The sequence below is a fragment of the Bos indicus genome, chromosome 26, assembly GCF_029378745.1.
Source record: "Bos indicus isolate NIAB-ARS_2022 breed Sahiwal x Tharparkar chromosome 26, NIAB-ARS_B.indTharparkar_mat_pri_1.0, whole genome shotgun sequence".
NCBI lineage: Eukaryota > Metazoa > Chordata > Mammalia > Artiodactyla > Bovidae > Bos > Bos indicus.
The window spans coordinates 11,047,103-11,060,137 of NC_091785.1; the positions used below are offsets into that span (position 1 = coordinate 11,047,103).

The 13,035-nt window shown below is 46.1% G+C and overlaps 1 protein-coding gene across 2 annotated transcripts in view; it reads right to left on the bottom strand.

Moving 5' to 3' along the window:
• The window catches only part of LIPA (lipase A, lysosomal acid type), a 128,628-nt gene that overhangs the window by 15,597 nt on the left and 99,996 nt on the right, over nucleotides 1-13,035 (bottom strand). For both annotated transcript variants that reach the window (XM_019988660.2, XM_019988659.2), the window contains exons 4-5: nucleotides 2,725-2,923; nucleotides 1,500-1,609 (exon numbers count right to left, since the gene is read on the bottom strand). In XM_019988660.2, coding sequence (XP_019844219.2) covers nucleotides 1,500-1,609; nucleotides 2,725-2,923 — 309 coding nt within the window. The remainder of the gene's footprint in view (nucleotides 1-1,499; nucleotides 1,610-2,724; nucleotides 2,924-13,035) is intronic.

The following is a 13,035-nucleotide window of genomic DNA, read 5'->3' on the forward strand; positions in this document are numbered from 1 at the left end:
AACCAGGAGATGTTTCCCATTCCTTTATGATGTAAGCCAGACTGAAGACTGTATTCGTAATAGCTCCACCCCTGGTCCCCATCCCTTCATCGCTAAGAATGATGTACAAAGGTACTCAAAGCAATCACGATGGACTCAAAAGGAACTCACACATTTAGAATTCTCTAGCTCTAAAATGGAGAAGGCAATGGCACCCCACTCCAGTGTTCTTGCCTGGAGAATCCCAGGGACGGGGGAGCCTGGTGGGTCTATGGGGTCACACAGAGTCAGATACGACTGAAGCAACTTAGCGGCAGCAGCAGCAGCAGCTCTAAAATATCTTTTAGCTTCCTTTTGGGTCACTTCTTGCCTTAAACTTGGCCCCAGAATGTCAACTTTGAAAGCAGTGGAGCAAAGGACACAAATAAACAAGTCAAGGAAGAAGGAATATAGACGAAAAAGCGGTTAAGTCCATTAATAAGAAGAGCAGTTATGTCCATGTCACTTTTTGCTTGAAGGCTCTCAAGCTGGCTAAGAGCGGAGGGGTGGTAATGAGAGCACGGCTGCTTGACCACATATCTGGAGACACTTTAAAGTATTTTTACCTTTCATATCATAGTTTTCTTCTAGAGAAGTATTCTAAGGAGATTGTGTAATAGGAACACAAAGATATTAGTCATAACTTACCCTTAAAGAGGGAATTAAACCAATTATGACACAGGTCTCTAGTCCGTATTCAGGGGAACTCGTTTGCTCAAATTATGGGCAATTCTTTTTTTTCTTGAAACTTTGCTAAATTTTGTTTCTGTTACAATGAACACATATTACTTTTATCATCAGCATAAATTAAAAATGCATGTGACTTTTAAAAACTGTAAATAAAGCATATTATGGCATCCTTATAATTAGTTTAGTCTACTTTACTTTTAAAAATCAGCATATTTCCTTGTTTTCTTTATAAAAGCTCCTACATTTATACAACTCCTTGTTGTCTGTCTGCCCTCTCACATCCCCATAGTATTTAACTAGGAAGATATGTAATATGCGTGTGTGTGCGTGCTCAGTCATGTCCTACTCAGTGGCCCCCTGGACTGTGGCGTGCCAGGCTCCTCTGTCATGGAATTTTCCAGGCAAGAATACTGGAGCGGGTTGCCATTTCCTGCTCCAGGGGATCTTCCTGACTTGAACCCACATCTCTTGTATCTCCTGTTTCTCCTGCATTGGCAGGTGGATTCTTTACCACTAGTGCTACCTGGGAAGCCCCGTAATAGGCTGTGGCTTACATTAATTCCTTCAATCAAGGGAGCCATATACAGCATGTTTACCTATTTACGTTTAAGTCTGAATTTCCAGAGAAGACTTGGTTTTACAAAAATTCTTTGCCCTTTTCACTATTTCTGCTTGGCATTAAAAAACAAACATAAAACTCCATCTGAACTAACCATTTTTTAATATTTCACTTTTAAGGGCAAACACTGTAACGACATTTTATCCACCTTCCGTTTTTACTATATACATACCTATTGTGGTGCCTTGAGAATGACCCACATAATACAGTTGTTCTTGGCCAGTTTTATTCAGAATGAAGTTAATTGAAGCTGGTAGGTCATAATTTGCCATCTCATCAAAACTGTAATCCAAATAAAAGGAAATCTTTCATGGAGACATGGTACACAAATACAACAGAATACAAATAACAAGTGTGTGGGTCTGATGAGTCATTACAAGCTGAACACAGCTGGGTACACCAGCCCTGAGTGCAGAAAACTGAACTTCACCGGATTGCAGAAGCCTCTCTGGGCTTCTTGATACCCATGCCTCCTGAAAATAACTGCTTTCCTCACTTTTCAGAGTGTGATCCATTTTTGAAATTTTCTATGATGGCAGACTTCATCTCTGCCATCGCATATAGCTGTCGGTTGGTGACTGTGTCAATACATCACACTTTATTTGTCCATTCACTGCTGATGGGCATTTGGGAGTTTGCAACTTTTTGCTATTACAAATAATGTAACAACAAATATATTCCTGGACAGGCCTTTGGTAAAAAGCTCTCATTCTTGTGTTTTATGGCCTTGGGTAGGTTCTGGTATTACAAATGGGAAGCAAGCCCGAAGGAGTCCCTGGTGCTGACTTTCTCCAACGCCTGGTTTGGGGACACAGCCCTGAGCCCGTATGCACGCGTGCTGTTACCACCACTCCCAACGTGTCAGGCTCTCTGCCAGTCTCTTTCCAGCTTGCATCTTCTCTGTTAAGCCCCCAGTGACCTTACAAGATAGGTATTTATTATCCCCATTTTACAGACACAGAGCATGCCGCATGCATGCCTAATGTCATGCAGTGATTAACTGGTCCAGCTGGAATTAAAGAGAGAAGAGAACTTCTGGAAATAAGAAAAGTGAAAACTTGGAGGACACGTTTATGAAGGAAAGGAGAAGGTTATGGGACACAATTTACTCAGCAGAACCCACACCACCAGGAATGCCAAAATAACTAAAAACTCCTTACTGAATCTAATCCTTCAATGTAACCATTTATTTATAATTTACATTACTGCTATTTATTAAATTCCTCATATTTGGAGTACACGTTTATGAAGGAAGGGAGAAGGTTAAGGGTAGAACCTTCCATAAACCATCGGTTTCCTGTCATATGGTCTTGAATTCCCCATCTATTAGTCTCCCCAGTGTTTACACTGAGGGTACCAAGGAAATAGACCCCTGCCATAATCGACTCAAAAGATACCTGAAGGCCCAGAATTCATCCTGAGAAACTGAAAGAGTCTTGTGTTTCCGAGACCAGGTGTTTCCCCTGCTGTTCCCCATCCACACGTCAAAACCAGCATCTGCCAGGATGAAGCCCAGGCTGCTGTTGGGCAGGTTTGTGACCCAGTCGCTAGAGTCTGCCAGCAAGCCATGCTGCAGGAACACCACTGGTTTGGGACCTGGAAGGCAATCATGTGTAGAGTTAGCAGCACAAAGCTTCAAAACTGACATGATATCATGCTAACCAGATAAGTCGCAAAAGATCACAAAGCAAATAATGGAACAGAAACAAAAAGACCGAGGTGGTGTTACCATTCAGGGGTAACTGTACTGTACATAATGTGTGAAGAGAGCGTGGGAGCTGTTTTTCTTGGGCACGTGAAGACACTTCTCTCCCATCAAAGGTGTTTTGGTACTGGGCCGTGGGAAAGGGAAAGTGAAAGTTGCTCATCTGTGTCCGACTCTTTGTGACCCCTTGGACTATACAGTCCATAGAATTCTCCAGGCCAGACTGCTAGAGTGGGTAGCCTTTTCCTTCTCCAAGGGATCTTCCCAACCCAGGGATCGAACCCAGGTCTCCCACATTGCAGGCAGATTCTTTACCAGCTGAGCCACAAGGGAAGCCCACGAATGGTTAGCCTATTCCTTCTCCAGTGGATCTTCCTCACCCAGGATTTGAACCGGGGCATCCTGCATTGCAGGTGGATTCTTTACCAACTGAGCTATCACGAAGGTCATGGGAAAGATGATTGGACATTAAAAGACCAGGAAGTCAGGCTGACCAAGGAAAGACCTTAGGGACCAGTGGGGCAGCACTGCCTTGTTCCAAGAGGCTCTGGTGCTGGTCCTCACTAACAGAAGGAGCGTCTGTGCTCGGTGGTGTCTGCTGGGGAGGGTTAAGGGAAGGCAGGAGGTTAGCACACAGGGAGCGAAACTCCTAGCTGCTGGTTCCAACCTGTGCCTCTTCAGACCCTTAATGGAAAACCTGAGGCTGCGTAGTAGCCAACTTCGCAGGGCAGAGTCTTGAGAAAGGAGGATGGGCTCCAGTGGGTGTGGGAGAACTGAGGAGGGGAGAGCAGCATAAAGGGTGGGGCAGCTAGGACTGAGCGGGACGGGGAGGCAGGCGCCAGTTTGTGGGGACCAGGAGTCAGCTCCCTACCTTTTCTTGAGGGAATATTTCAAATGCCTCTGAAATCTCTCTATACTTCCCTCCCTATCCCCCCAGAAGGTTCAAAGGATTTTTGAAACGTCGAGTTGGCAACTTGAAGATATACCAGTAAACTCTTTAAACGCCACCAGTAAATAAGTTCTGGATTCCCACAAGCAATTAGGAGCCACAGATGCTTTTGCAAGAGGTGACCGTGAAGCCCAGAAAAGTGCAGGCTGCCAACTCAGGCATGTGCCCACCACACACGGTGAGCAGAGGGGCCAATTATGGCAGCTAAGGGGCTTTCAACAACATCTGCAAATACTTCTACTGAACCCCGAAGCTGCCATTTACCCCTGTATGAGGCTTACAACGTTCCCAGACCCCTTGCTCTGTAATGTATGGAAGGGTTTCCCAAAACTTGTATTTACCCCACATTTTCAATTTCCATGGACTTGGCCTTGCCTAAAACAACCTCTATTGCAATCCATGGTTAAAAGGAGTCTGTGTGTAACAGAAAAAGAAACAAAGAAAATTGTTTCAAAATGAAACAACCCAGGTACCTGGATTGCAGTTCACTTCAGTTTAGTCGCTGTCATGTCTGACTCTTTGTGACCCCATGAATCGCAGCACGCCAGGCCTCCCTGTCCATCACCATCTCCTGGAGTTCACCCAAACTCATGTCCATCGAGTCGGTGATGCCATCCAGCCATCTCATCCTCTGTCGTCCCCTTCTGCTCCTGCCCCCAATCCTTCCCAGCATCAGAGTCTTTTCCAATGAGTCAACAGGTGGCCAAAGTATTGGATTTTCAGCCTCAGCATCAGTCCTTCCAATGAACACCCAGGACTGGTCTCCTTTAGGATGGACTGACTGGTTGGATCTCCTTGCAGTCCAAGGGACTCTCAAGAGTCTTCTCCAACACCACAGTTCAAAAGCATCAATTCTTCGGCGCTCAGCTTTCTTCACAGTCCAACTCTCACATCCATACATGACCACTGGAAAAACCATAGCCTTGACTATATGGACCTTTATTGGCAAAGTAATATCTCTGCTTTTTAATATGCTGTCTAGGTTGGTCATAACTTTCCTTCCAAGGAGTAAGCATCTTTTAATTTCATGGCTGCAATCACCATCTGCAGTGATTTTGGAGCCTGACACTGTTTCCACTGTTTCCCCATCTATTTTCCATGAAGTGATCAGGCCAGATGCCATGATCTTTGGTTTCTGAATACTGAGCTTTAAGCCAACTTTTTCACTCTCCTCTTTCACTTTCATCAGGAGGCTTTTTAGTTTCTTTTAACTTTCTGCCATAAGGATGGTGTCATCTGCATATCTGAGGTTATTGATATATCTCCCAGCAATCTTGATTTCAGCTTGTGTTTTTTCCAGCCCAGCGTTTCTCACGATGTACTTTGCTGCTGCTACTAAGTCGCTTCAGTCGTGTCCGACTCTGTGCGACCCCATAGACGGCAGCCCACCAGGCTCCCCTGTCCCTGGGATTCTCCAGGCAAGAACACTGGAGTGGGTTGCCATTTCCTTCTCCAATGCAGGAAAGTGAAAAGTGAAAGTGAAGTCGCTCAGTTGTGTCCGACTGCTAGCGACCCCATGGACTGCAGCCCACCAGGCTCCTCCATCCATGGGATTTTCCAGGCAAGAGTACTGGAGTGGGGTGCCATTGCCTTCTCCAGATGTACTCTGCATATAAGTTAAATAAGCAGGGTGACAATATACAGCCTTGACATACTCCTTTTCCTATTTGGAACCAGTCTGTTGTTCCATGTCCAGTTCTAACTGTTGCTTCCTGACCTGCATATAGGTTTCTCAAGAGGCAGGTCAGGTTGTCTGGTATTCCCATCTCTTTCAGAATTTTCCACAGTTTATTGTGATCCACACAGTCAAAGGCTTTGCCATAGTCAATAAAGCAGAAATAGATGTTTTTCTGGAACTCTCTTGCTTTTTCGATGATCCAGCACATGTTGGCAATTTGCTCTCTGCCTTTTCTAAAACCAGCTTGAACATCTGGAAGTTCACGGTTCACGTATTGCTGAAGCCTGGCCTGGAGAATTTTGAGCATTACTTTACTCGCGTGTGAGATGAGTGCAATTGTGCGGTAGTTTGAGCATTCTTTGGCATTTCCTTTCTTTGGGATTGGAATGAAAACTGACCTTTTCCAGTCCTGTGGCCACTGCTGAGTTTTCCAAATGTGCTGGCATATTGAGTGCAGCACTTTCACAGCATCATCTTTCAGGATTTGAAAGAGCTCCACTGAAATTCCATCACCTCCACTAGCTTTGTTCATAATGATGCTTCCTAAGGCTCACTTGACTTCACATTCCAGGATGTCTGGCTCTAGGTGAGTGATCACACCATCGTGATTATCTGGGTCGTGAAGATCTTTTTTGTACAATTCTGTGTATTCTTGCCAACTCTTCTTAATATCTTCTGCTTCTGTTATGTCCATACCATTTCGAGTCCTTTATTGAGCCCATCTTTGCATGAAATGTTCCCTTGGTATCTCTAATTTTCTTGAAGAGATCTCTAGTCTTTCCCATTCTGTTGTTTTCCTCTGTTTCTTTGCATTGATCGCTGAGGAAGCCTTTCTTATCTCTCCTTGCTATTCTTTGGAACTCTGCATTCAAATGGGAATATCTTGTTTTAAGCAGGGGAGGATGTGGTAGAGAAAACTCAGTGACTTGTTAAGATACCTGTCACAGGGGATGGGAGTGGATCAAAGTCAGGTTTTTTTCTAATTCTCTTTCTGTTTTTTAGGGTTCCCCCATCCCTCACTTCAAGCTGGATCCAAAAGCCTAATGAACCACAGATACAAAGGTGAAACCAGACAGGAAGAAAGGAGTGAATCTGATCTTTCAAAGTCAGGTGTTTCCAAATCTGGAGGATCTGGGCCAAGAACTGCAAAGGGGAGGGCAGACCCCACAGCTTTCTCCTGGGAAATGCCAACAGGGGAGGAAAGGGGCTGGCATGGAGAAGCACATGGTTGAGAAACGGCTCCGCCTGACAGCAACCTCAAGCCTCTCAGCTATGTCCTTTTCAATCATTTGAGGAATGTTCACTGAGAGTTTCACTGGATAATAAGCAAAGCACTGGAAGTAAAAAAAAAAAAACAACAACAACAACAAAAAAACATCAAGTGATTCAAAACACACATTACATTTTCTGTCCTGGTACGTACTCTGTGGCAGTCACTGAGCTAGCTTCAGGGATAAGAAAGTGGGTAAGCAGTGCTCCCTTCTCCATGGAGCTTCATTCTAGTCAAGGAGACAGACACGATTACCCTCCAGCCCAGTGTGGAAGGGGCTAGACTACCACACAGTAAAACTCAGAGGAAAGATAAATTTCACTCCACCAGGCGAGGAAGAGTTGAGACAAATCTCAAGTGACAGACAGACTCCCCACAAAGGGCTCAGCCGCGTGGATCTGCAGAGACCTGACATTGTATCCGGGGCCTCAGCCAGACGGGACCCCAGAGGGCACTGTAAAAGCGCTGAATCACAGGGGTTTGGGGAACCACTGGCAGGGTGTGGTGCCTTATCTGATCTGGGCACAGAGGCGATATGAAGGACTTCCTTCAGGGGCGCATATCCTTGCACGTGGGGCCAGCTCCCCTTCCTCCCAGAACGAAAGGGGCCTCCGAGGAAGAAGCCACAGAGAATATACCCCACTGGGCTTCCCATGCCTGTGACTCCAGGAGACATGGTGGGCCACCAACAAAGAGAAAATACTAACAAACCCAGGCCTGGGGTGGAAAATACGTGCTGAACTGCCTGTCCCTTCCCTCTGACATTTAGCGAATGCAAAACGGCAGCAGAACAGACAAGGGCACTGTGACAGGCCTACCCACCTGTCTGCCAGCTTCTCCTACCTGCTCCTACCTGGCTCCCATGAGATGGGGCAGGCGGAGGAAGGAAGGCACGATGTCATCTCCTCCAACCCGCCACCAGTCAAGGATTTGCTGGAAAAAGAAGTTTCTCTCCAGGAGGGTTAAGCCTACTGTCATTCTCATCTTCCAGTGAATTACTTTAATCGGATTTCTCTTCATCCTGCTGAGAGAAGCTAACTGAAGTAACAGCTAGCTATTACTGTGCACCCCTCTGTACACAGGCGATTCTCCCAAGGACCAGCCTATCCACGCATGCCAGCACCTGCAGCCTGGTCTGTCTGAGCAACAGACCAACACAGCGGGACAAGGGCTGTCTTTCCTGAAGAGCCCTACTGTGAGTTTGTCCAAACTGGCCGTATGAGGGCTGCAGGCTGAGGAAAAGGCCTCCGGGCACCTTTAGCCCAGAGAGGGTGAGTGACTTTATCGGTTACCTACGTAGTCAGCACAGAGCCAGCAAAGAGATGCAGTCCCGTGATGGCCCTGATAGGGCCAAACGTGGGTGGGAGCCCAGAAGGGATTACTCAGGCTTCAAAAATGAATCTGCTGAGCCCACAGCCTCACAAGACGAAGATGACTGGGTGCCTACAGAAGTTCCTCCCACCTCCCAAGGCACTGGCCTTCTCTACCAGGGCAGTGTGCCTCCACCACACTGGAAAATGCTGTGAGAACTCAGCTGAGGTCCAATGAAGAACTGAAAGGAGGAGGTGGAGGAGCAGATCACAAAGATCAGGACATTGGCATGAAACAGACTGTGGTTCTTACTGGGTATGAAGCCCTATAGGATTTACTCAATCTCTCTGGAATATAGATGTTCTTATCTAAAGTGGGGGATGACACAGTGGTTGATAAATAATAGTGACTCATAATAATAATACTAATAAATGTACTACTGTAATTAATTATTATTAGAACAGCTCTGTGAAGAAAGACAACATGAACAGGCATTCTTTGGCCACGGTAACGTCATCTCAGTTACAGTAGGAGTGAGAGAGTCATTTCCTAGGCAGGTTGATAGGAAATCTAGGGGTCCCCAAGGAGAGAGGGGTCTGGAATTCTCAAGGAGGAAGAAAGGACAAACTTTTCACAGTCTTTGTAGACCAGGACCTGGGGACTGGAGTCGATGAAAATGAGAGGGTAACAGGCAGGAAGGCCAGGGGTCTCCAAATGGAGGAAATAGCCTGCAAGTGTCAGACATTTTTATCTCTTTTAAGGGGCAGGAGGAAACAAACTAGCAATATTTTTTCCTTCTCTATACAAATTTAAAGGGAGGTTTCTCTTAAAATACTGTGTTGCCATAATGACACCCGATTTCCCCTGAAGTTAGCTATTCTTGAGCCTAGAGATAACCAATGCCTTTTTCTTATGGAAATGTTCGTCTTAAGCTATGCTAATGTACTATGCCTTTACCCCAAACTCTGTCTCCAAGTAGGTTCCGCCTCTTGGCCCAGAACCTACTTGACAAACCAGTAAGTTATACTCAGATATTGTTCCCCTAATCTATGTAAATGAAACTATTTGTATGGTGGTCTGCCCTTCTTCAAGATTCAAGTTAATCATTTTATGGCCCAGGATAAACCATTTGGCGCCAAGATTATCCCAAAATGCATCTTATGCGTGAGGGGCCTGGTGCCATTCTGAATTTTAAGACATTCCTTTCTTTCATTAACAGACTGCTAGTGACTATATAACATCCAGCTGAAGACTAGCAGGGGGGTACTCTTTCTGTCCCCTTCTGATGCCTATGTCAGAAGCTTTCTCTATCTCCTTTATACTTTAATAAAACTTTATTACACAAAAGCTCTGAGTGATCAAGCCTCGTCTCTGGCCCCGGATTGAATTCTTCTCCTCCGGGGGCCAAGAATCCCGGTGCAGTCCCGTGATTCAACAACAACCTTTCAGGAGCGCACTAAGTGTTGACTGGGTCAGGCACCATGCTACATGCACCATCTCAGATAAGAAACCATGCATCTTGCTGAGCTGGGGCAGCAGACTACACGGTGGCCATCAAAGATGTTGTGTTGTCTAGTCACTAAGTTGTGTCTGACTCTTTTGAGATCCCATGGACCATAGTTGGCCAGGCTCCTCTGTCCATGGGATTTTCTAGGCAAAAATATTGGAGTGGGTTGCCATTTCCTTCTCCAGGGGATCTTCCCAACCCAGGGATCAAACCCACATCTCCTGAATTGGCAGGTGGATTCTTCACCACTGAGCCACTGGGGAAACCCATTCCCAATTCCTGGAACCTGTGAACATGTTACCTCATGTGGCAAAAGGAACTTTGCAGATGTGATTAAGAATCTTAAGATGGGGTATCATCCTGGGTTATCCAGTAGCCCCAATAAGGGGGGTAGCTTCCAGATGCTGGAAAAGGCAAGAAAAGGGATCTTTCCCAAGTGCCTCCAGCAGGCAGCCCTACCTTGATCTTAGGACTTGCGACCTGCAGAACAGTAAGATAAAAAAATCTGTGCTGTTTTAAGCCACTAAGTTTGTGGTGGTTTGTTACAGCAGCAATAGGAATTTAAGGAAATAGTTGGGTACTAGCTTTTACCCTCATTTTTCAGATAAGAACTCTGAGATACAGTGTAGCTAAGTTATCTGTGCAGAGTTACGCAGCTGGAAATCCCAGATCAGGGCTCTCTGCAAACCCATGGACTGTAGCCTGCCAAGCTCCTCTGTCCATGGGGTTTTCCAGGCAAGAATACTGGAGTGGGTTCCCATTCCCTCCTCCAGGGGATCTTCCCAACCCAGAGACTGAACCCAGGTCTCCTACATTACAGGCAGATTCTTTAAAGTCTGAGCCACTAGGGAAGTCACTGCACTCACATTTCACAGTCACCCTGCTAGAAAGGTCATGACCCTCAGCAGGAAGGAACACAACAGTGCTGGGATCACAGAGCAGGGAAGAAAAATACCCCGTCCTCAGGGCGCCTCTCTCCCCAGCAGTAGCCATGGTCACGATGATTGCTAAGCAACAAGAAGGCAGAAACCATTCTGTCTCATCCACTGCAGCATCTGTGGCACCTGATGCTGAGTCTGCCATGTGGTGCTCACGGCAGGGAAATTTGATAAATAAATGCAATAGTGAAGGAATGAAGAAAGGAAAGGAAAGAAAAACAAAACAGTGCATACTCAAAGCTACGGATTTTCCAGTAGTCACATATGGATGTGACAGCTGGAACATAAAGAAGGCTGAGCTCTGAAGAAATGATGCTTTTGAATTGTGGTGCTGGAGAAGACTTTGATATTCTTTTGGACTGCAAGGAGATCAAGCTGGTCAATCCTAAATGAAATCAACCCTGAATATTAACTGGAAGGACTATAGCTGGAGCTCCAATACTTTGGCCACCTGAAGCGAAGAGCCAACTCGTTGGAAAAGACCCTGATGGTGGGAATGACTGAAGGCAGGAGGAGAAAAGGGTGACAGAGGATGAGATGGTTAGACAGCATCACCAACTCAATGAACATGAATTTGAGCAAACTCCAGAAGATAGTGGAGGATAGGGAAGCCTGGCATGCTACAGTCCATGAGGTGGCAAAGAGTCAGACACAATTTAGCAACAGAGCAAGAACAACAAATTCACACACACACAGTTACACCATGTGCACTTTCCAGGGCACAGCCTTCATTAGAGCTTACTATGTACCCACGATGGTGCTAGACCATTTATGTTACTCTTCCCGCATTATAGATGGGGTCTCTGAGGCATAGAAAAAAAGAAATAATTTGCCCCAGGATGCAGATACAATTAGTATATGGTGGAGCTGGGAACCGTGTGATCACGTGACATTAAAGTGCCCATTATCTCCATGCCAAACTGCCTTTCTGCTTTCCATGCCCTTCTCTGTTACCACAGCCTACCTTTAAACAGAGGTGCCGTGCCTCTGAGCTCAGGAGGATCCTACCCCGCTGTGGTCATCATAAAGTGTAGATGCTTCGGTCAACCCAGGCCCCAGGAGGACCAGGACTGCACTAACAGGCAGACTAAAGCCCTGGACCGGACAGATTATCAAGTAATCAGAAAAGGTCTGGGCCCTCCGACAGCTCACAGTTTAGTGGGGAAGCCAGAGATTACAAGCATCATCACCCACATAAGCTAAGCTAAGCTAAGTCACTTCAGTCGTGTCCGACTCTGTGCGACCCCATAGACGGCAGCCCACCAGGCTCCCCTGTCCCTGGGATTCTCCAGGCAAGAACACTGGAGTGGGTTGCCATTTCCTTCTCCAATGCAGGAAAGTGAAAAGTGAAAGTGAAGTCGCTCAGTCGTGTCTGACTCTTAGTGACCCCATGGACTGCAGCCTACCAGGCTCCTCCGCTCATGGGACTTTCCAGGCAAGAGTACTGGAGTAGGGTGCCACTGCCTTCTCCGCACCCCCATAATACACTATTATTTATTGTCTTAACTGTCTTAACTGCTGTGAGGGAAACACACAGAGAGCTATGAGAATGTGTAGCCAGAGGCCTGACTGGGTGTGAGTGGCTGGGGAATTCCTCCCTGATACAACACTGAGGTTAGACAGGAGGAAGACAGGGAGTCCAGGGGAAGAAGGGGTGCTGAGCCAAGCATCTCCTCTTTCACTCTGACTCTCTGCTCCTGGCCCCAATCTGCAAATACAAAAGAAAACTGCTGTGCAGCTGACACTGCCCCGCGGCACTCAGTTAGGCAGAGGGTCTGAACACAGCCCCACACCCAGTGCGTCATCAAGGTCCCAGGGCATGAGCTCAGAGAGCCAGAGTCAACACGTCCAGGCACTGCCTAATGGCCCTACGTCTTCCCAATGCCACCCCGGGGGGAGGAATTGCATCCTAGTTGATCAAGGCCTCTGTTTAGCTTGGCAGGGCACTGCATTTTGGAAATGGTTTCCTTAGGAATCACATATAAGAACAGAAAATTCAGAAATTGGATGGAATCCTAAAACATATAACCAAAATTAATTAAAAAAAAAAAAAAAAAAAACACAGGCTGATGGACTTTTCCTGCAAAACCTAACTCACAAGTCAGGTTGTGTATTTTCAATTATAACTCAAAAAGTACAATGGGCAACCCCTGAGGAGTTTTACCAAGGCAAAGTTCAGAAAGCCTGTTTCTTCACTAAGACAATTACACTCCAGAATGCACTTCACTCATCAAGCCAGTAGAACCACCGCTTTTCAGATATGAATTTTCACTGTTGGTACTTTATCTGATGGCTGCTTTAGTTTACAGTTTATTTCGCAGTTAAGCAAGAAGTCTGCCTCACTGATATT